This window comes from Capricornis sumatraensis, chromosome 2, assembly GCF_032405125.1.
Source record: "Capricornis sumatraensis isolate serow.1 chromosome 2, serow.2, whole genome shotgun sequence".
NCBI classification, from domain to species: domain Eukaryota; kingdom Metazoa; phylum Chordata; class Mammalia; order Artiodactyla; family Bovidae; genus Capricornis; species Capricornis sumatraensis.
Window position 1 is genome coordinate 26025971 of NC_091070.1, and position 22938 is coordinate 26048908.

A 22938-nucleotide genomic window follows, 5' to 3' on the forward strand; every position below is an offset into this window, starting at 1 on the left:
GGGTTCTGTGCAGATGTACTGTGGTGGGAGGGTGTGAGAGGTGAGGTTAGGGGATCTCTAAAAGCTGGGGTGATACAGGAAGTTTTCATGAGGAGAGAGGTTGGACCGGGGCCTGGGAGGGTTGATGTCAGGTAGGAATTGAGGGCGTCGAGAGGAAGGTGGGACACGGGCATTGCCAGGCACTGGGAGTAGCAGGAAGAGACCACACGTGGTGCTCCTGGGGTGTCCTGCAAGCCTGGCCCTCCTGCACCTCCTGGCCCATCCTGGCTCATCTCACCCAGGTGAGATGAGCTCGTGCCCTGACAGTCCGCTTCCTTGCAGGATGAAGAGAGTGCCATCGTGATGCTGAAGCGGCACTTGCGGCAGCAGCGGGCAGTGGAGGAATATGGGAGGAACATCAAGCAGCTGGCCGGCCGGGCCCAGGGCCTGCTATCCGCAGGCCACCCCGAAGGGTGCGTGTGCCTCCGGAGGCGACCTGGCCAGCTCCTGGGCACGCCCCCCACCCCTGCCAAGCAGGATCCCTTCAGGTCCAAGGGGAAAACAGGAATGGTTTTCCCCAAGTCTACGGGTTTGAGAAGGCTACCTTCTGGACTGCTGGTTGGCCCCAGTTTCCTGTTGTGTCCTGGTTTAGTGTGACTTCAAACAGGGCTGATGGAAGGAGGCCTGGTTGGCAAAGAGACTAGGGAACAGAGTAGCAAAACTGCCTGCGTGGTGAACTGAGAGCTCCCGTCTTTGGGGGAGTTAGTCTTCAGCATCTTTTAGCCTAGTCTAACTTTGCTTTTTGTGTGTGCTCCAGAAGGTAGGTCAGGATCTCGCAGTGTCTCTGCAAAATCATCATATGCCGTCTAAACTGTTGAGTGGTGTGGGTGCAGCGTCAGTGGAGCCCACTGGGTCAGGCACCTCAGGCTGCCCCCAGGCATGGCCCTATCCTCAGGGCACCCACAGCAGCCACTTCAGGACCCCCAGAGACTGAAGAGCCCCTGGTACTGCACATCCCTCCCTGAGGATCCAAGCAGGCCTGCTGCTGGTGGAGCCAGGCTCAGACTGCCCACTGCCCTGCCAGCCCCCTTGGAAGAATAGTGGAAGAGTTCTCCATCCAGACCAGTCTCTCTGAGCTTCTCAGAGTCAGGGGCAGGGACAGGAGGCAGCTCCTGGCAGGGGACACATTTCATCATCCCCCAAAGCATCATGGTCTAAGGGATGGTTCCTTTTCTCCCAGCTCTTCCCCGTGAAAAGTCACTGCCATATCTTCAAAGCTGTGCTCCCCCACGCATCCAGGCCTCAGGGCTGGGAAGGAGGAGGCAGGCTCCTTGAAGCTGGCTGCCCTGGGTTCTCGGCCGCCCCCTCTGAGGACTTTTCTTGCTTTGAATCCCAGAGAACAGATCATCAGACTTCAGGGGCAGGTGGACAAGCAGTATGCAGGGCTGAAGGACATGGCGGAGGAGCGCAGGCGGAAGCTGGAGAACATGTACCACCTGTTCCAGCTCAAGAGGGAGGTGGATGACCTGGAGCAGTGGATCGCAGAGAAGGACGCGGTGGCCTCCTCCTCGGAAATGGGGCAAGACTTTGACCACGTGACTGTGAGTATCCACGGCCCCTGCTTGCTTTGTCTCCCTCTAATGCAGCAGACCTGGGAGCTGTCTCTCCCCCTCCACACTCACGAACACCCACCTGCCCGGTGCCATGTGCCGCAGTGACGAGGGCTCCCCCGTGTGAGCTCAGGCACCCTGGGGAAGGTGTCAGAGCCCAGCTCCAGGTGGTGGCAGGCGCCACTGGGAGTCTGTGTGATGACACCACTGAAGCCCGAGCTCTGAAAACCGATAACCACGTTTCCATCTACCCTTGTCCAGGTGCTCCGGGACAAGTTCCGGGACTTTGCCCGGGAGACCGGGGCGATTGGGCAGGAGCGGGTGGACAACGTGAATGCCATCATTGAGAGGCTCATCGACGCGGGCCACTCTGAGGCAGCCACCATCGCCGAGTGGAAGGATGGGCTGAACGAGATGTGGGCGGACCTGCTAGAGCTCATCGACACGCGCATGCAGTTGCTGGCCGCCTCCTATGACCTGCAGCGCTACTTCTACACCGGTTCCGAGATCCTGGGCCTCATTGGCGAGAAGCACCGCGAGCTGCCTGAGGATGTGGGGCTGGACGCCAGCACCGCGGAGTCCTTCCACCGCACGCACACTGCCTTTGAGCGGGAGCTCCACCTGCTGGGGGAGCAGGTGCCTCTGGTCCCCAGCTGTCCCTCCACCTCGCCCCTGACTGGCATCCCTGGGGCCCTGTAGTGTCAGGTCCTCTCCTGGCTTCTAGAGAGGAAATCTCTGGAACAGGCACTCCCTAGAGAGGCAACAGCTCCAGGCAGGAAGGCAGGGAGCAGAGGCTTTCAAATGTTCTTTAGCTTTAGAACTAGTTCCCCGGTGGCTCAGACGGTGAAGAGTCTGCCTGCAATGTGGGAGACCTGGGCTTGATCCCTGGGTCAGGAAGATCTCCTAGAGAAGGGAATGGCTACCCACTCCAGTATTCTTGCCTGGAGAATCCCATGGACAGAGAGCCTGACGGGCTACAGTCCATGGGGTCATAATGAGTCGGACATGACTGAGTGGCTAACACTTTCACTTTAAACAGAGCCTTTCCCAAAACCCAATGCAAAGTACCTTAAAATGCAGTTTATCTGGTTGTCAGAGTGTTACAGAATCATTAGTGAGTCTACACGTAGCGCTTTCTAGCACCAGGTACTGTTCTAAGCAATACACTCAGCCACACTCTGAGGAAGGGAGTAATGGCTTCTGCCTTTTCTAGATGAGGAAAGCAAGGCATAGAAAGGTAATTAAGTTGCCTGGAAACATGCAGCTAAGCAGTGGAGCCAGGATTCAGATCCTGGCAGTCTGGCTGTAGACTTTGAACACTTAACCATGGGGCTGTTCAGCCTTTCCAAGTGGGAGCTGGAGGGGGGCCCAAGATCAGCCTAGAGTCCCCCCTCCCATCATGGGGTGCCCCCTAAGGCACTTTTATAGGCCCATAAGGTTCTGCAGAGTCCAAAGTGGTGAAAAGGTTGAGGTGGGCCGGGGGGCTCGCTCACTTTGGGGGTGCTCACCGGGCTTCCAGAGGAACAGGGAGAGCTGGGCTCACTTGCAGTCTTGCACTGACACAGTGGGATTTCAGGAAAAAACACCAAAGTATTAATAGGTGGGGCCCCTGGGTCACCAAGAAGGGGACAGCCTAGGGATTTGTCCTCCAGCTGGAGGTGCCTTGGGGATGCCAGAGCCCTTGAGGCAGGTACAGCCCCACCAGGGTCTCGGTAATGAGGCTTCACTGCCCTGGGGCCGGCCTCAAACAGGGGATGGCATCACAAGAAGGATCTGGAACAGGGAGTCGAGAGATGCTTCCAGTCCCAGCTGTGCCCTCTTCGAGCATGAGTGACCTCGGGCCAGTCATGAGCCTCCCTGCGGCTCAGTTTCCTTGTTTCAGAAACAGGGATAAGAACAGTACCTCTTTGATGAGATTGTTTTAAAGACAGAGAGAGTCATAAAAAGTGCTTAGAGCGATGCCCGGTATATAATTACTCTCATAATCACACATCAAAGGGCACAGAGCCCCTCTTACTCCCAAATCCTCATCAGAACTCAAGGGGTGCTTTGGGTCAGCAGAGGTGCCAAAGCAGGGAGCCTTCTCTCCAGCACCCAAGAAGTGGGGAGCCTCTAGCACCATCCTCAAGAGGGAGACCCAGAGGAAGCAGACACTCTCATCCATCCTAGGCCCAAGACCTGTCGGCCCGGGGAACAACAGTCAGTTTTGCCCCATCACAGGTACAGCAGTTCCAGGATGTGGCCGCCCGCCTGCAGACGGCATATGCTGGGGAGAAGGCAGACATCATCCAGAACAACGAGCAGGAAGTGTCTGCCGCGTGGCAGGCGCTGCTCGATGCCTGTGCCGGGCGCCGCACCCAGCTGGTGGACACGGCAGACAAATTCCGCTTCTTCAGCATGGCCCGAGACCTCCTCTCCTGGATGGAGAGCATCGTCCGGCAGATCGAGACCCAGGAGAAGCCCAGGTGAGAGCAGCATCCCCACCCCCGGACCACTTTGTCCCAGAGGCTGGCAGGCCGGGATGCCAGCCCATCCTGGAGGGGTCTCCCGGACTGTGGGCACGCAGGAATCCCCAAGGGGCACCTGAGGCTGGGTCCAGGCAGCATCTTAGTGGCTCAGCTGCTACTGGGAGGACTGACCATTGCAGAGTAAAGAGAATCCTGAGTGCTGAGAAACACACCTGTCATTCAGATTCCGTCGTGGGACACAAGTGGCCACAGTTGTCAGTGAAAATAAATAGTTTATACATCAAAAGCTGGGCAGGTCCAGAAGTGGTCACTCTCCCCCTAGCATGGGCTTTTGGGGACCTTTTCCCTAAAACTCGGGAAAGGAGCTCATTGCCTATGAGAGATAGAGGCAGGTATGTGGGCAGTTGGCCAGGATCAGAATTCACTACACACTTTGTGCCCATCTCTGGCCCTCTGCCTCTAGGGCGCCTGTTCTGGTGGTCAAAATTTTTTTTTAACGTCTTGACTGAGCTTATAATTCACATGCCACGCCCTTAGGCCGTTTAGAGGGTGCCATTCAGTGTTTGCTTTGCATAGCCACAGTTGGACAACCATCACCCCAATTTTCATCACCTCAGAAGGAAGCCCGGTACCCCTTAGCAGTCATCACCCCACTCCTATCTCTTTGCAGCCCTTGGCAACCTCTAATCAGCTTTGTATATCTAAATTTACCTATTGTAGACTTCTCACATGGGTGGGATCACAGAATGTGTGGTCCTCTGGGACTGGCTTCTTTCACTGTCCACAAGGTTCATCTACTTGGCATATATCAGTACTTCATTCCTCTTTATTGTCAAATGTAACATTCCTTTGTGTGTGTGTGTGTGTGTGTGTGTGTGTGTGTGGCTGACCACTGGCCGAGGGAGGCCACTAGGGCATCAGTGTTCCTGCTGGACCAGGCAGCTGGCAGGACTTCCTGCCTGTCCAGAGAGAGAGGATGGAATGGGGTCAGACTCCCAGGCAGATGGGGGGCCCCCCCTCTGATTGGAACTTGATGTCAAGTGGGCCAGAGTCACCCTGAGTCTCCCTTTTCACCAAACTCCCAACCCTGCCCCCCAGGGACGTCTCCTCGGTGGAACTCCTCATGAAGTATCACCAGGGCATCCGGGCAGAGATAGAGACTCGCAGCAAGAACTTCAGCACCTGCCTGGAGCTCGGCGAGTCCCTCCTGCAGAGGCAGCACCAGGCCTCGGACGAGGTGGGCGGGCGAGACGGACACGCGTGCTATCCTGTTCTCGCCTCCACTCCTGCCGGGCCAGACAGCTTCCTGGGAGGGAGCCTGCGGGCCCTGGAGGCTCATCTTTCTTTCATCCCAGGAGCACTGGGGCTCTGTGCTGGCCCAGGGATTTACAGCTTCACCAAACCCCTTCAAGGAGCTGGCCGCTTCAAAGGGCGAATGGGCTCACAACCCTCCTAAACCCTCCCGTGTGTGTGCTTTGGGCTTGGCGACCCCTGCTTCCTGGGTGAGGCATATTTAACCCCAGAGAGGTTAAGTAACCTGGCCAAGGCTGCTCAGCTGGCAGGGCCAAGACTTGATGCCCTGGGATGCACTAGAGCCTTACCCTGTGACCAAGGCCAGCCGGCTTTGCAGGGCCCTTCCACACACCGCCTCCCACAGTGGGGGGAAGGGTTACCAAAGCCTGAGTTGCCTTCCCTTTCTTCCCGCAGATCAGGGAGAAGCGGGAGCAGGTGGTGTCCAGGAGGGAGGAGATGAAGGAGAAGTGGGAGGCCCGCTCGGAGCGGCTCCGCATGTGTGAGTGAAGCCTGGGAGCCAGGCAATCGGGAGGGGTGGGGGCGGGTGCGGGGAGGGGTGATGTCACAAGGCAGTGGAGGAGACGAGCCCCCCAACACACACAGCACCACTCATCAGCAGAACTCAGGGCGGGGAGCCTCGGGGGTTGGTGGGGGAGGAGGTTCACGGAGAAGACCCAGCAGACACGCTGCTGGAAGCCCACCTCTGACAGCCAGCACACCCACTCCCTGTCTACGCTCTGCCCCCACCCCCGCCTCCTGCCGGGCTGGCGTTCCCATAGAGCTGTGGCCTCTCCAGGGGTCAGGGTAAGGCTCTAGTGCATCCCAGGTGTTTGACCTGTGGTGTGTGCTGCCCAGAAGGGGCTCTGTCCTCCGCGGCTGGAGACCGGAGGGGTGGGGAGAGCCCACCACTTGGGTAGAGGCTGCATAAAGACCTGGACTCTCCCACGGCTGCTTGTGCACGTCTGTGAGTGAGCAAGACAGCCTGGGAAGACAGCCCAGTCCGCCCGCCCGCCAGCTGCACGTCTGTCTGTGAGCGGACCTCCCCAGGCCGCCTAGGTCCGGGGCCACTCACAGACCCTGGGCCTTGTTGTCTCGGCAGTGCTGGAAGTGTGCCAGTTCTTCCGGGATGCCTCCGTGGCCGAAGCATGGCTGATCGCCCAGGAGCCCTACCTGGCCAGCCGGGACTATGGACACACGGTGGACGGTGTAGAAAAGCTCCTCAAGAGGCACGAGGCTTTTGAGAAATCTGCGGCCAGCTGGGAAGAGCGCTTCGCTGCCCTAGAAAAGCCCACCACGGTGAGCTGGCGAGGGGCGGCCCAGAGCAGTGGACAGCCTTGGGGGTCCCTCCAGTCAAGAGCTCTTAGGCAGTTTTGGGGGACCTGTGGGCAGTGTAAAAGGCTGAGCAAGTGGGGAGAGTGGGAAGGAAACAGGAGTGGGAGGAAGGATGGACTTTTGAAGGCAAGAAACAAGAGGAGCTGATTCCAGAAGGAACGAGCATCAGATATGTTGGGTACAGGGAGCCTCTTTCGGGGAAAGCTGTCTCAGAGCAGGCTCCCCTCGTGGCTGCTCTGACTCCTTGGCCTTTCCCTTTCCTAGCTTGAGCTCAAAGAGCGCCAGACCCCGGAGAGAACCGAGGAGGAGCCTGGGTGAGTGTGGGGAGGACTGACTGGAGCACTCTGCTGAGGGGGGGAGGGGGAGGACGATGCTTATACTCAAAACAGGCCCCCTGATGTTTTGACACACCATACGTGACCTCTCACCCTGGGCCACTAGTCAGAGAAATCCAGAGCGTCTGGAGCTTAAAGGCAGAAAAGAGACTTCATTTCCCCCCAGTCCTGGGTGTCCTGGAGTCCTCATGGGGGAAGGATGGGGGCAGGCCATGGCTGCTGCGCCGTCACCCCCTGTTCTGGGAACCAGCTGAACACGTGTCCCGGAGGCCGGGCTGCCTGGAACCAGCCTTTTCTGAAGCATCTGCCTTCACTTTGCAGATTGTGGAGGGTCTGCCGGGCTGCAGACTTGACTTGTGTTTTGGGGGGAGGAGGTGGGAAGCCAGGCCCTGGAGATGGGCCACGGCCTCCAAGAGGTGCTCGTTTCTGAAGTGGGACATTGTTTTCTGTAGGCTTCAAGAGGAGGAAGGCGAGACAGCGGGGGAGGCTCCCCGAGGTCCCCACCGAGCCACCACTGAGAGAACGTCCCCGGTCAGTTCCCTGTCCCAATTGTCCAGTTCCTGGGATTCATTGCTGCCAGAGACCCATCGTCCCGACTAGGCTCTGCAGGGGCAGAAGGCCAGGATGGGTACACCCCCACGTCCCCATCATCCTTCCACCACTCTTCCTTATTTACTTAGCTTATTTTCTAGAATAATTCCCCTCCTCCCCTCAATCAAGAAGAAACTGACATGCCAGCCCACTGACATGCCAGCCCACTGACATGACTCTCTTAGTTTGGTTTTATGTGGTCTAATAAATTTTGTTATATAGACACATCCCCATCTCCATCAGGGGGAACAGTTTATACAGCAGGAATGATCCCCTTTTAAACACTGTCCTTTCCCTCCAACATTGTCCCTAACTCAGTACCCCCTGCACACGCACACATCCACACATACTCACAAATGGGCCGTGTGGTTTCCCTGCCCCAACCGTGGCATTTAGGGGAGTGAAGTGGACACGTTCACCCTCGAGTAGACTCCTTCCACTGAAACAGAGGCCCTTCCCCATTTTGCACCTTCCTGGCCTGATCCCTGTGGGTCAGTGAGCTGGAGACAGAGATGATTCTGAGGCAAGAATAGACTTGAGGAAGCCCTTTGGGAGGAAAAGAGAGCCCCAGGGATTCTGCCTCAGAAGTCTCCAACTTGTAGAAGGGAGGATGGAGAGGAGGGGGTACCCAAGGCCCAGATGTCTTCAGGGCCTTGCCTGGCATAGAACCTTTAGCTGAAAGGACTCGGGAAGTCTATCCAGGAAGTCTGGGAGGCTCTGACCCCGGTTTTGGGGAAATGTCCTGGGAGCCGCTGACTGAGAGGAAAGCAAGAACCCAGCATGTGCCTTGCACGGCTTTGCTGCTTCATGTCCACCGCCTGTGCAGGTACCCAGTTGAGCTTGCCTGAACCTTGAGTAGTTCTTAGTGGACATTTCTGGTATGACATCAACCCCAGAAAAATGCATTTCCTGCGCAGAATCCCTGTCAGATCTAGATTTCGGCCCTTCCCACACTTTTGAGACACACACACACGAGACACACACACGACACAGACACACACACACAACACAGACACACATTCTGAGCTGCCTCCAGCCCCACCAGAGGCCTCCCTTTCTGAGCTGCACCAGCCCGTCATGTCCAGCAGAGGGCACTCCTGAGCTCCCGCTGAAGGGTCTCTCCTAGGAGTTCCCTCTGAAGATCCCATTGTGGCAGTGTGGGGGTCTCCGGTGAACTTCGCCCTGGCCCCTCCTTTCCCAGAGACAGCCCCCCTGGAAGGAGAGAGAACTCTGGTGGGGGCTGGCACGGACTGCGGACACTGGGGCTGTGACTGTTCCTGCCATCTGCGCTTCAGCTGTGTATCCCTGTGTGTCTGCGTGTGGTGGTGTCACAGGTCTGTGGGTTCCTTTGTGACCGCCTGAGCGATCCATCCATTGTCTGTGTCGTGTACGTCTGTGCAAATGTAATTACATGTGCATCAGAGCCACCTCCACCCAACACCTGAATGCCGCTGGATCTGGGGGGAATAAAACCTGCTTGGACCTGAGAGTCTCTCTGGAAGGAGGAGTGAGCCCACACTTGAGACCCTTCCCAGAGAGCCAGCCACCCTGCCAGATGGGGCAAGTGGCCTGTGCACGGTACCAGGAAGAGACCAGATGGTGAATCAAATGAACACCAGGCCCAAGGCCTCATGCAAACAGATTTCCTGCTGCTTCTCCTTTCTGAGCCCTTTGTTGAGTTTCCATGAGGATCCACGGAACTCCAAGGGGGAGAGTGGGATACCCCCTTGTTCTTTGATATGAGAAGAGTGGAGAAAGAGTCCCATGCAGGTTGGAAAACCTTTCCAGAAGCTACAGGCCTCTCCCAGGAAGGCTGGCTGCAGGAAGTTCTGCTGAGCCTTCTCTCGGGCTAGGCCTGGCTCTCACGCTGTTCTGTGTCTGTGGTCCGGTGTTGGTGCCCCGTGGGACAGATCCCTGCTGTGTGTGGTCTGGTGTCGGTGTCCCGTGCGATAGATGTGTGCACTGTGGCTCCCCGTGAAACCAATCACTAGTGCATGCCGGCTTCCTGCTTGGGGGAGCAGACCAGGCACCTGAACCCCTGTCCAGACCACTGCACAGCCCACAGTGACCACCGTACCAGCCCTGCCTACTCCTCCTTTCCCGGGTGTGTGCACACACACATACGCACAGGCGGGGGCTGGAGCACTATTCCACGCATTCGGTTTTTTCCTCAAGCATATCATTATTGTACAATCCATTGCCTCCATCAGCTCCTAGCTTTCCATGTTAGAGCATGTTCTGATTAAAAAAAATAAAATCCATTCTACAGGTAAGTATCCAGGAGTGCGTGAGATCAAGAAGAAACAAGTTTTCACAAATGGCAAAATTCCTGGAGTGAAATTTTGAAAGTCTGGATGTTGGGTTCTAGTCCTTTATTGTAGAAATATCCTGAGAGATTTTAGACAAACCTCCTAATCCTCCTGGGTCTCCTTGCCCTTTATAGAGCTCTCTCTGCAGGATTACAGAAAGTCCAGAACGTTCCTGTATGTGAACCATGTACCTAAATAAAGGGAGGGTTGGGAGAGAAGGGTTCCCCCACTTTTGTGGTGTTCTCAGCTCTGAGGAACCTGGTTCAGTGGTCAGGTGCCAGCTGGTGTGAGGCTGGAGATGGGAAGAGATGGCAAAGGGCTAGGCTGTTTTCCTTGGTTGCCTGGGGAAGACAGGAAGGCAGGGTTGAACCTCTGCTCCTGCCAAGGCCAGGAGGTGGCCTGAAGGCCTACCCTGAAGGTGGCCCTGGGGTAGCAGAGGGGGTCTGGCAGCAGGCTGAGCCTCCTCCCGCCACACCCTCCACATTATGTGTCTCCCCTTCATCCTGGGGCAGCGCTGGGGAGGGCTTTGAGGTCCTGCTAAGCATCCTCATCTGCTTGGCTCTGGCTGCCTCGGAATCCTCAGTGTAACATTTGTGGTGAGATGCGGAGGTTCATTTATGGAGAAGAAATGGTATTGTAGAGGATCCGAGACAACCCAGGCTTGGGGGCCCCCAGCCCACAGCCCCAGGGGCCCTCTTCTGTGCCCTGTGCCTCTCTAGGAACTCTCTCAGTGGAGCTGCTGTAATGATGAGCGAGAACCCTGAAAAGCGTTGGTGCTTCTAGTGGGCTGCCGCAGCAAGAAAGAATCTGCCTTCGGGGTTCACTGTTTTGGGGCAAATGTGCCCTGTCTTACTCTGAGCCTCAAGGATGGATTCCTCTGTGGCGCAGGGACTCTGGGGCCAGGCCGCTCCAAAAAGCAGCTGCCTGGATGCGTTTCATTATCAGGCCTTCATCAGGTTGTCAGGGAAAATCTCTCTTAGCCAAGCGCAGCTCACAGACGTCACTCTTCCCCATGACCTTCCAAGACTGCCTGCAGCTGGCTTCCCTGAGGGAAGACTCGCCAACTCATCTGGGATGAATAGGAGAGTCCAGACCCCCAGGTCCCTTGTCTCTCCCTTCCAGAGCCTTGGAGGTTGATGTGGCTTCAGACAACTTACCAGCACTTTCGAACATGAGGGATAGTGTCCCGGGACTGAGTGGGCACTGGATTACAGTAGCTCACCTTTCAGCCAGTGCCTGGTGGCTCCAGCTGCTGTCAACACCTTAGCAATACCCACCCACCGCACCCCCCACCCCCAGCCCCCAGCACCAGCCTCCGCAGCAGGCAGCCTAGAGCTTTAATCAGCTGCCAGAGGCCAGACTCTGACGTCCTTAGAGGGAAGGGATGTGGGTGTGGATGCAGCAGCTGTGTTTCTTCTTGCCTGAGCAAGCTCTCTCCATCCTTTCTACCAGATCGTTTCTCCCTCCCACTCCGAGGCTGAACTGAGCTGCTGGTTCAGGTGTTTTTACAGTGAAGGCAAATGGAGTGTTTGTCCATAATGAGCAGACCCGGTCAGGAAAGAACATCAGTTTTCCCACGAACCGGGGTGTGTCTGTCTCCCCAGAATGCCTGAATCAGCGTGGCAGGGCTGTGTCTGCCTACAGCCTGTCACCACGCCCTGGCACTCTGGGGAAACTGGCTCTAGGCTCTTTCTGGACATCTGTCCGAGGCTGGGTGTGCCCCACTCTCTATGCTGAGGTTGGGCGTGACCTTCCCATCCTGCTGCTCAAAGGCAACCAACCTAGGTTGGTTTGCCAGGTTTGTCTGCCAGTCCATGTTTCAGAGCATCCCAGATCCCGATAGACCCAGCATGGGACTCAGTCAACACTGAAGGCATCTCAGAAATGGGGTTGGAAGTTGCCAGCTTGACTGCTGGGTGTCAGATCCAGATGGGGGAGTCAGTGTCTTCCTTTTGGTCTGAGTGCCTAGCTCAGAGACATCAAGCAGCTTCCAGTTCCTCACGGCAGGGACCTGAAGAGCCCACACTGGTCATAGAAATGGCGAAGAGAGCCCCTGAGGAAGCCTCATTCTCTCCCCCGGGATGGTCATGGGGGAGACCTTCCCTGTCCAAGGGGACCCTGCACGCTCCCCTCCCTCCCCCTCACTTCACCGGGTGGCCCTCTGCTCTGCATCCCTCCCTTGTCTTCCCTGGTTTCCAGTGACTGGACTCTCACCACAGTCCTTCATCTCTCAGTTCAGTTCAGTCGCTCAGTCGTGTCCGACTCTTTGTGACCCCATGGACTGCAGCACGCCAGGCCTCCCTGTCCATCACCGACTCCCGGAGTTCACTCAAACCCATGTCCATCGAGGCGGTGATGCCATACAACCATCTCATTCATCTCTTAAACATCCTCCAGAAGAATGCTAACAGTTGGCCCCCGGGGCACAGGGCTGAGCCACCCTGCTGCCTTTCCCAATCCTCATGAGAGCTTCTCCCCTCAGCCCCCAACCTGGAGGACTCCCCACCTGGCCGGCCTCAGCTCTTCCCACGCATTTCCCTCTGTCCTCTCTTAGGGCATTTGTCTCTGCTCACCCTCTGTTCCCATCTCTCAACTCTTCTCTTGCAAACAAGTGTCTTTTGAACAGCCTTCCCAGCCCGCCTGCTGAGAGCCTTCTCACCCAGACAATGAAAGCCCAGACCACAGACATTTAGGGATGGAAGAAGTTCTCGGCTGCAGAAGTGGCCAACTTCCCCTCTCTATCATCTCGCTATTTGGTTGCCTGAGGCACTCAACCCTAGGTCTTATGTGGCCCCCAGCCCCTCTTCTTGCCTTTTTGATGGCTGTGACACAGTCCCGCTGCCTCAGCCCGTCAGCCACGCATCTTCTGTAAGCCAGACTCCCCTTTAGACCATGAGCCCCACTGGATAGCCCCTTTTACCCGAGCAGTAGTGCCACCCCGTCTCTTGCAGCAGGATTTAGTGGGAAGAGCTCAGGGTTTGGGACCAGACCACTGCATCCTCAACTTTCACTCAGTAGCTGTGTGACTCTGGGCTCGTTACTCATTCTCCCTGACCCTCAGTTTCCCTCGTCTATGAAACAGGCGTAGTGGCGCCCACCGCTCAGAAAGGGTGTGAGGACAGGAATAGAGAATGCAGGTAGAATGCCTAGCAGGCGACGGTCTTCATTCGCCCTCCATTCTTTCCTCCCATCTCTCACCACAGTCCTTCAGCTCCTAAGCGTCCCCATAAGAGTTCTGACATTCGTTGCCAAAACCCTCCCAAACCAGCCTTCCTGCAGCGCCCCTCCCTGGAGACCCCCTACACACGCTCGAGGCTCAGTTCTTGCTGTGAGGTAGGTGGGCAAGACCTCTCACAGCCAAGGTTGAATAGTCTTTGGGGTGCATCCCTGTACCCCGTTTCTCACTTACCACCGTTTCCTTCAGAGAGAAGTTCACGTGCGTTTCCTTGCTTGTCCATATATCTGGGATCACTGAGCATCTTGTCTCAGAGACCCTGTGGTCACACCCCAGGGTGGTTTTTCTCCCTGGCCGGAGACTTGGTTGTCTGTGTGCGGGCCCCTTATGCCACCTGCTGGCTGGTTCTGGAACTACACCTTCAACCCCTTTATTCTGGGTAAGAAATGGACCCATCCTGTCCCCCTTCCTTTCACCTTCTTGAAAGCCCTCTGGGGAGGAGACATCTGCCTGCTTTCCCCCGCCCAAGTCAGCTTCCTAGCAAGGCAGGACCCTACAAAGTCAAGCGTACAAGACTCTGCAAAGACTCTGAGGTGGCCACGCCCTGCCTGTCAGGAGCTCAGGCCTCTCCTTGTCTGATTACAGTCCTGTGAGGTCCTAAAAGGCTCTCCTGTTGTGCTCTTTCCTCCCCTGATGATCCCCCAGCAGCCAGTGCTGCCTGTCCCCTACCCTCCTCCGATGCATTGATCCCAGCAGCCAGCACACACACCTAGCTCAGATGAGCCCTACCCACCCATCTCAGATATGCCCCACGCACCCACCCAAACCAGAGAACGGAAGCTCCAGGCTTATTCCAGGCACCATCTCGGGCCCTTCTCTCTCCTGCTCTTACTCCCACTCATGGTCTAAACTCTCTATCCATCCCGACCCGATACCCAGAGTTTCTCCCAAATGGCTGGATCCTCCTTTTTTCAGAATGTCCCCCAGCTCCTCTGGGCAAGGGCTCTAGGCTGGGCTACCCCTCAGGTGGAATCTATGCATCCTCCTGCTGACCGAAGGGCCAGAGCAGCACACCTGCCTTCTGCCACGTATCACGGAGGACAGAAGGGAGTCAGATCATCTCAGCTATCCAGGGCCTTTGAATAGAGCCTGCCTGTCCCTACAGCACACAGGTAGCCGACCCCCTCCTGGTGTCTGCTGTCCACTGATCCCTCTGCCTGCAGAATCTGTATCAGAGCGCAACATGGTTCCTGGAACAGCAGAAGTGCCTGCCCTGCTCTCTTAGAAGCTGGCACAGAACATATTTACCCCTGGAGACTATAAAAGGAGGACCCTTTTGCCCAAGCCATGCCCCTGTCTTTCTCCTGTGTCCCTTCCCCCAGCCCAGGAGGGAGAGAAGCCCTGGGTCTGAAAGGAGCAGCTGCCACCAGACCCCTCTGCCTCCCGCCCTCATTCTTGGCTCTCTCCTCCTCAGGCCTTAGCCTTCAGGATAAAGGGATGAGGATGTGTTTTAAATTGTCTCCATGTGAACAGTCAAGGGAACAGAAGAAATCTTTGCATACATCGGAAAACCCCTATTTTCCAAAGCCCACCCATGACCTGGCTGCTTAACTTTTGATCACACTGGCCATGGTCTCTGACTGTCCCTGCCAGGGAATGTGGATCAGGCACCCATCAGGAGGAAATGGGAGGTGAAATTAAGTCAGGAGGCAGTCCTGGAAAAATGTGTGTTTTCAAAGGAGAGTTCCCAAAAGGAAAGGAGCATGGAAATGAAAGTATATGAAGAGACTGTAGACACACAAGCCTGTAGTAAAACCAGTCCCAGGAGGGCAGAGGCTGAGTGAGGGGGTGAACAAGGCCGAGAGGTTCTGCTGGGTTTCCCTCCCAGCATCTGCCAGGGCATCTTCCATGAGCCTCCAGTGAGTCCCGGAGAGCCTGGCCCATTGCCAGGAGGAGCAGAGGGGCCAGCTGGAGAGAGAGGCTGAAAGGCTTCACTACCTCCCCAACCTCTATGCCTGAGTCAGAGGGTTGGCTTGACTGGGTGCACAGAACCCAGGCTCCCAGACTCAACCTGCCACTCCCACCCTTCCTCCCTGCTAGAGGATGATCCAGGCAAGGCCTTAGGGCCTCCAGATCCTTGTGGCCAATTCTGGCTCATTGCCAACACTCAAACATATAAAACATATATGCAAGATGCATAAAGATGGGTGTGGCCCAGCCACAACTCTCCAGAGGTTCTAAGACAAGGAAAAGATGAGAACCTTAAGGACGTGATAAAAAGTCAGGCCTGCCCAATTCTTCAGTGCATTTCTTAACTGGAAATGAAAGCTATATGACCCTGGGTAAGTCACTTAACCTCTGAGCTCAGATTGTCTCATAGATTGAAGGTGTTAGACTAGTGATTTTCAACCTTTTCCAGCCATATTATTCCTTTCTTTAAATGGGATCTTAGGGAACCCCAGATTAGTTTGCTGACTAGTCCTAATTTAGAAAAAGAAAAAGTTTAGTCGCTCAATCCTGTCCGACTCTTTGCAACCCCATGGACTGTAGCCTACCAGGCTCCTCTGTCCATGGGATTTTCCAGGCAAGAGTACTGGAGTAGGTTGCCATTTCATTCGCCAGAGGATCTTCCCCGACACAGGGATCGAACCCGGGTCTCCCACAATGTAGGCAGACGCTTTACCATCTGAGCCACCAGGGAAGTCGTTTAGTCCTCATTTAGGGGATACAAACATGACCAACTTTACCTTTCTTCCAACCACTGCCGTCAAACATCTCCACCGAACCTCCGCTTCCCATTCCTTAGTGCCAGCTCTGGCAGACATGGATCATTTTTTACTGTTAAAAAGTCCAATGAGTCTCTTTCAGTTTGAAGCTTTGATCTGATGCCCAGAATGGTACCCAGCTCCTCTCGTTCTCCATTTCTCTCTTTTGGATTTGATCCAAGGTCTGAAGGACCCACAGTGGGAAACACCGGGTCTGCTCTTTCCTGGCTCCTCCCCAGCGCTCTCCGGGCCTCCATCTTCAGCTGGGACAGAAAGTAGAAAAGAGGGCAGTGTCTCCTTACCGCCTGAGGCAGCTCTGGTCCTCCTGGGCTTTCAGTGGCCTTGGTCCCCACCTGCTTGGGGACTATAAGACCCTTCCCACCTGGTGCTCTAAGGTCCTCAGCAATCAGACCTTTGAGGCAGAGTTCTGGCCAGATGTCTCCAGCTAGGCTGCCTTCCTGGGTGCTTATTTGGCACATAGGAGACCCACCCATTCCTGTCCCAGCTGGCATTCTTGCGCTGCACTCGAAAGCAGGCTGCCCCTTGTTCTCTCAGTCTGTCCTCTTCTCGCTCCTGCTGCAGTGGCACAAAAGTGGGTCAGCAAGGTTCTGCATAAGGAGGCACCCAGCCAGGGGACAAGAGTCTGCGTCCCCTTCTCGTAGGCACCTGACACAGGGCCCATGGCTCCACTAGAGGCCTCTCACTTGGCTTGGTTGGGGGCTGGGAGCATCCTGCCTTCCATTCAGTTCAGTTCAGTTCAGTTCCTCACTCATGTCTGACTCTTTGCAACACCATGGACTGCAGTACACCAGGTCTCCCTGTCCATCCCCAACTCCCAGAGTTTACTCAAACTCATGTCCGTTGAGTCGGTGATGCCATCCAGCCATCTCATCCTCTGTCGTCCCCTTCCCCTCCTACCTTCAATCTTTCCCAGCATCAGGGTCTTTTCAAATGAGTTAGTTCTTTGCATCAGGTGGCCAAAGTATTGGAGTTTCAGCTTCAGCATCAGTCCTTCCAATGAATATTCAGGACTGATTTCCTTTAGGATGGACTGGTTGAATCTCCTTGCTGTCCAAGGGACTCTCAAGAGTCTTCTCCAACACCGCGGTTCAAAAGCATCAATTCTTCAGTGCTCAGCTTTCTTTATGGTCCAACTCTCACATCCATACATGACTACTGGAAAAACCATAGCTTTGACTAGACAGAAATTTGTTGGCAAAGTAATGTCTCTGCTTTTTAATATGCTATCTAGGTTGGTCATAGCTTTTCTTCCAAGGAGCAAGCGTCTTTTAATTTCATGGCTGCAGTCACCATCTGCAGTGATTTTGGAGCCTAAAAAAATAAAGTCTGTCACTGTTTCCCCATCTATTTGCCATGAAGTGATGGGGCCAGATGCCATAATCTTAGTTCTACGCCTTCCATGGGGAGGTGTAACGAGGCAAAAGCCACAGCCTTTCCCTGGGGCATTGACTCCTTAGGTGGTGATTCTCCATCAGCACACTTGAGCGCATGAAAAGCTTATTAAGAAACACCAATGCGGAGACCCCACTCCAAGCTAGTTAACCCAGCATCCTGAGGATGGGTCCTGCGCATATTTTGTTAAAGCTCTCGAGATGATTGTAAAAGGCAGCCAGGGTTAGGAACCACTGCCCTCCTCCAGCAAATCCCCACCAAATGAAGAGGGTGGGACCAGTTATTCCCCCCATGAGTTAGGAGGCTCTGGGTTTCCCTGTTGGCTCAGTGTAAAATAACCCACCTGCCAATGCAGGAGACATGGGTTCAAACCCTGGGTTGGGAAGATCCCCTGGAGACGGAAATGGCAACCCACTCCAGTATTCTTGCCTGGGAAACCCCATGGACAGAGGAGCCTGGTGGGCTGCAGTCCAGGCTGCAGTCCACGGGGTCGCAAGAGTCAGCCATGGCTTAGTGACAAAATAGCAACCTGGAGACTTCGGGCCTGGTGCCCAGACACAAGTTGAAGGTAACAAGTGCTCATCAGTTTCCCTGGTGGCTCAGATGGCAAGAATCTGCCTGCAATGTGGGAGACCCAGGTTTGATCCATGGGTTAGGAAGATCTCCTGGAGAAGGAAATGGCTTTTCCTTCAGTATTCTTGCCTGAGAGAATTCCATGGACAGAGGAGCCTGGCAGGCTACAGTCGCAAAGAGTCAGACACAACTGAGCAACAAATACTTGGGAGTCGTACAACATCCTAGTACAAATGGTTTTTTTTTCTTCTATCTCAGCAGCAGAGCCCTTTCTTCATTTGAAATCTGACTTTGAAATCTTGTCAGAGCCCAGGTCTAACTCAGTCAGAGTTGGAGCCTCTGACAGGAAGCCAGGGTGGGCACCTGGAGTCGGGCAACAAGCAGGGTCAGAAATCCCCTGGCCCAGCCCCTTCAGCTCACTCTAATGACCTGCTCCTATTGAGGCTGGAGAGGGGAAGAGTTTGGGGAAGCAGGCCAGGTGGACACCCACAGCGGGTTGGGGAAGGGCCAGGGTGGGTGAGGGAGGGCACGAGAGAGAGGAACCAGACTCGGGTGAGGCCTGCTGACCTCCCCTGTTCTGCCGTGAGTGGCCGCCCGGGTCTGGGCCCTCAGCAAGGTGCGCTCCTCCCATATTCCCTGAAGCAGGGGGAAGAAGAGAGGCCGTGGCCCCAGGACCTGCAGCCGCCACCCCCACCAGGGCCCCACGAGGATGGGCAGGAGGAGAAATCCAGCACAGACGAGAGGCCCGCCACAGAGCCCCTCTTCAAGGTCCTGGACACACCGCTGAGCGAGGGCGATGAGCCTACGACGCTGCCGGCCCAGCGAGACCGCGGGCACAGCGTGCAGATGGAGGGCTTCCTGGGCCGGAAGCACGACTTGGAGGGGCCCAACAAGAAGGCCTCCAACAGGTGTGTTGGGGAGGGGCCGCGGGGCCGCAGGATGCGCAGAGCTACCCGGGCAGTCTGTGGGTGAGGAGGCCCTCTGCCTCTAGTCTGAGAGTTCCCGGGCGCCTTCTGGGCCAACTCCGGGGGGCTACTTGGCATGGTGGGAAAGCCTGTCTTCAGCTGTGGGCCTGAGTTCAAATCCTATGACCTCATACTAGTTACTCAGCCTCTCACTTGTAACATGGGGATGGTGGGGATAGCCTGCTTCTCAAATGTGGTGCCATGCCTGGTGCAGAGCAGGAGAACACTAGCTGGTACTATGCCAGGGCAGGTAACAGGTAGGTCTTGGCACTAACAAGACCTGCCTGTCCTTGACCCAGTCCCACTTTTTACCCATCTGGGCCTCACTTTCCCCAGCCATAAAATAGGGAAGGAGAAAGAGCTGACCTAAATGCCATCTGGAGGGCCCTCCTAGGAATGATATGACCCTGAGGAACTCATTCAGAGGCAGTTGTGCCCTTGAGTGTGGTCTACCCAGGGGATGCCACGACCCAGAGTCTCTAGGGGCCTCTGTCTTCAGGCAGCAGTCCAGGGTCTCAGAGAAACAGGGCAGCGCCAAGAGGTTGAAGCCAGCTCTATTCTCAGGGCCAGCTGGCAACATACAGAGAGACTGGCCTGGAGGACACACCAAAGCTATTTCAAATTCCAAAAATGAATTTGGGGCCCGACCACCCTGAAGAGGCTTATTGCTTTATATGGAGGGGCTGCAGGAGAGGGGAAACTAGCATTTATAAAGTACCTACTATGCGGCAGGCATTATGTCAGGACTGACAAAGTTTTCACAACCACCCTGTGATATTGAGGTTTCCATTTTCCAGATGGGGGAAACCATCTCAAAGAAGTTGTCCTTTGTCCAAGGCAGGATTTTACTCCTCCTTAGCAACTGCCTTACTTGGGCTACCAGCTCAGAGAAGTTGGTGAGGGCCAAGTCTGAGCAGAGGATCCCTGAGCTGGTATCAGAAATCTGGGCTTTGTGGAATGGCTCTGCAGCCAGCTTTGAACAGGTCAAGTTCTCTCTTTGACCTTCCAGTCCTTCCTCCCTATGTGTCCTGCTAGTTCTCCACCTTTCTGCCCTCAAACAGGAGTGGGGGAGGGGTGGTGAGGAAGAGGAGGAAGACATGCTTCATGTTTCTCAGCACTCCTTACTGTCCAAGGGCAGTGTGCTCTGTATTTGTCAAAGAAGGAGCTCAGGTGAACTCCTTTATGAGCTCATGTGTTGGCTGTCCTCACCAAGCCTCCCATTTGAGTTGAGCATTGATTTGCACAAATACGTTCCTTTAAAAGAGTGCTAGCACAGTATACCAGGCATTTATCATCAGTAAAACAAAATACTCCTACCACCAAAACAAAACCCTGCTCTGTTCATGTTACAGTTCTGTAGTGAGACTCATGGGATGTAGCAAGACTCAAACCCACTCCAGTATTCTTGCCTGGAGAATCCCATGGACAGAGGAGCCTGGTGGGCTGTATAGTTCATGGGGTCACAAGGAGTGACACGACTGAATGAGCACAAGCACGAGTGAGACTCAGATATGCTGGTGGCTATGAAAGTGCTTTGAAAAGTTCTTTACACAGTTGGTCTTAGACTCAACAATTCTAGAAATATATCTCAAGGTAAGATCAGAGTTATAGGCAAAGATTAAAGCATCAGGATGTTTTGTTGCTGCTGTTCCTTAGAGTTGTGTCCGACTCTTTTTGAGACCCCAATAGACTGGTATTTCCCAGGCAAGAATACTGGAGCGGGTCGCCATTTCCTTCCCTAGAGTATCTTCCCAACCCAGGGATCGAACCTGCAGCTCCTTCATTGGCAAGCAGATTCTTCACCGCTGAGCTATCAGGGAAGCCCCAGAAGGATGTTTATCATATTGCTATTTCAATTGTGGATAAATTTTCCAGTATTAAAAGGTCTACCAATAAAGGGATTATTTTTATTTGTGATAGGATTCCATATAGCTATTAAAATTATTTTCAAGAAATATTTGAGGATTCAAATATCTGAGGATGGGAAAATACTCATGACATAGTGTTAAACTTAAAAGTACAAAATTAAATTGAATATACAGTATAATCCAATTTTAGTTATATATGTGAATAGAAAATAAACCAGAAGGAAATACATAAAATGTTAACAATAGTAGACTTTGGTAGTGGAATTACATGCAGATGATTGTTTTTTATTTGGCCATGCCATGTGGCATGTGGGATCTTAGTTCCCCCACCAGGGATCGAACCTGCACCCCTTGCATTGAAAGTACTGAGTTTTAACCACTGGGCTGCTAGGGAAATCCCACATGTAGATTATTCTTAATTGTAATTTTTTTAGCCGTAAAATGTATTACTCTTGATCACGGTAAAATTGGTGTATTTAAGAAAAATGTAAAGCCTCCGGTATTCTTGCCTGGACAATCCTGTGGGCAGAGGAGCCTGGCAGGCTAACATCCATGTGATCACAAAGAATCAGACACAACTGAGCAACTGAGCATGCAAGTGAGGACTGTAGGTGACCTGCCTGTGTGTACCTTCACAGGTCCTGGAACAACCTGTACTGTGTGCTCAGGAATAGTGAGCTGGCCTTCTATAAGGATGCCAAAAATCTGGCCCTGGGGGTGCCCTACCATGGAGAGGAGCCCCTGACCCTGAGACATGCCATCTGTGAGATTGCTGCCAACTACAAGAAGAAGAAGCATGTCTTCAAGCTGAGGTGAGGCCCTGCCTGTTCACCACTCCTTTCCTGGTGGCTCGATCTGGCCTAAGTGGCCAGTCAAGGTTCCACTGTATGTGACCAGCTGCAGGCCCGAGGTGCCGCTCAGAGATTTTTCAAATAAGAGAGGCTGGTGATCCTGATTTCTGCCTCTCTCAGCAAGCTCTGTGCTGCCTGACAGGGTCCTGGTCATGGGAAAGCTTGGGGAGCTGGGGGGTCAGACCCAGAGGTGGCCACGGGGGAAACCCTTTGTCCTCCTAGGCTGAGCAACGGCAGCGAGTGGCTCTTCCACGGCAAGGATGAGGTAAGTTGCAGGGCCGCCAGGCCCCGACCTCCGCCAACAAGGAGCAGTTGGGAGGGACCCGCGCCCCTTGGCCTCAAGGCTCCATCAGAAGGGGTTGTCCTAGAGGCAGCCCGTCCTTTGAGGATCCTGACCCTCCCGCCCTACAGGAGGAGATGCTATCCTGGCTGCAGGGCGTGAGCACGGCCATCAACGAGTCCCAGAGCATCCGCGTCAAGGCACAGAGCCTGCCCCTTCCCCCCATCACCGGCCCCGATGCCAGCCTCGGCAAGAAGGACAAGGAGAAGAGATTCAGCTTCTTCCCCAAAAAGAAGTAGCCTCTCGGGCGCCCGGCGGGTGAAGCCGGTGCGTCGTTAGGACATGCGGGGACTACCGCCTCCCTCCTCGGCCGGACCTTCCTCCTGCCCACTGCCCGGCCGCCGCCGCTGCCTGCCGCCTGCCTGCTCTGAGCTGCCGGCCGGCCAGCCGGCCGGGCGCGGGCCCCGCTGCACTGCGATCGCTGCCTTCGCCCGCCCAGCCCGGCCCGGCCCGGCCCGGCCCGGCCCGGCCCGGCCCACGCCTGCCTCCGCGCCCTCCGCCCCGGGGCCCCCGCACACAGCGAGTGCGGGCTCCAGGGACGCGGCTCCCAGCTCCGCGGGCCCTCGGGGCCTCCGAGTCTGGGGACAGGAAACGATTTTTGAGGCCCACACCCTCTTCTCCCGACCCTCCTTACGAGGCCGAGGGGAGCCAGTCCCCACAACCCTATTCCCACACAAGCTGGAGGAGAAGGCTTGATGGGGGTTCCTCAGATGCTGAAAAGTGAAAGTGAAGTCGCTCAGTCGTATCCGACTCTGTGACCCCATGGACCGAAGCCTTCTCTGTCCATGGGATTTTCCAGGCAAGGGTACCGGAGCGGGTTGCCATTTCCTTCTCCTGTGGATTCCTGTCCAGGGATCGAACCTGGGTCTCCCGCATTGCGGGCAGGCGCTTTACCCTCTGAGTCAGCAGGGAAGATTCCTGAGATGCTGCCCACTCCCAAAGCAAGTGTTGCTTGGGGTCCTGTCCAGCTCAGTCACAGCCAGGGGAAGAGAAAAGGTCCTTGGGAAGGCCCGGCCTGCTCCCTAGGGGCGTGAGGAGGGAGTCTTCAGGTAGCTCTGGGCCAGGGGCCGC

At 55.2% G+C, this 22938-nt stretch overlaps 1 protein-coding gene across 1 annotated transcript in view; it reads left to right on the plus strand.

Annotated features, from left to right (window-relative positions):
- SPTB (spectrin beta, erythrocytic) overlaps positions 1–22106 on the plus strand; it is a 69277-nt gene extending 47171 nt beyond the window's left edge. Inside the window, exons 23-35 of the mRNA XM_068964338.1 lie at positions 322–452; positions 1376–1580; positions 1851–2225; positions 3810–4054; positions 5156–5294; positions 5765–5849; positions 6450–6646; positions 6947–6996; positions 7470–7548; positions 18489–18751; positions 21315–21488; positions 21750–21792; positions 21939–22106. Coding sequence (XP_068820439.1) covers positions 322–452; positions 1376–1580; positions 1851–2225; positions 3810–4054; positions 5156–5294; positions 5765–5849; positions 6450–6646; positions 6947–6996; positions 7470–7548; positions 18489–18751; positions 21315–21488; positions 21750–21792; positions 21939–22106 — 2154 coding nt within the window. The remainder of the gene's footprint in view (positions 1–321; positions 453–1375; positions 1581–1850; positions 2226–3809; positions 4055–5155; positions 5295–5764; positions 5850–6449; positions 6647–6946; positions 6997–7469; positions 7549–18488; positions 18752–21314; positions 21489–21749; positions 21793–21938) is intronic.
- The last annotated feature ends 832 nt before the right edge of the window (positions 22107–22938 follow it).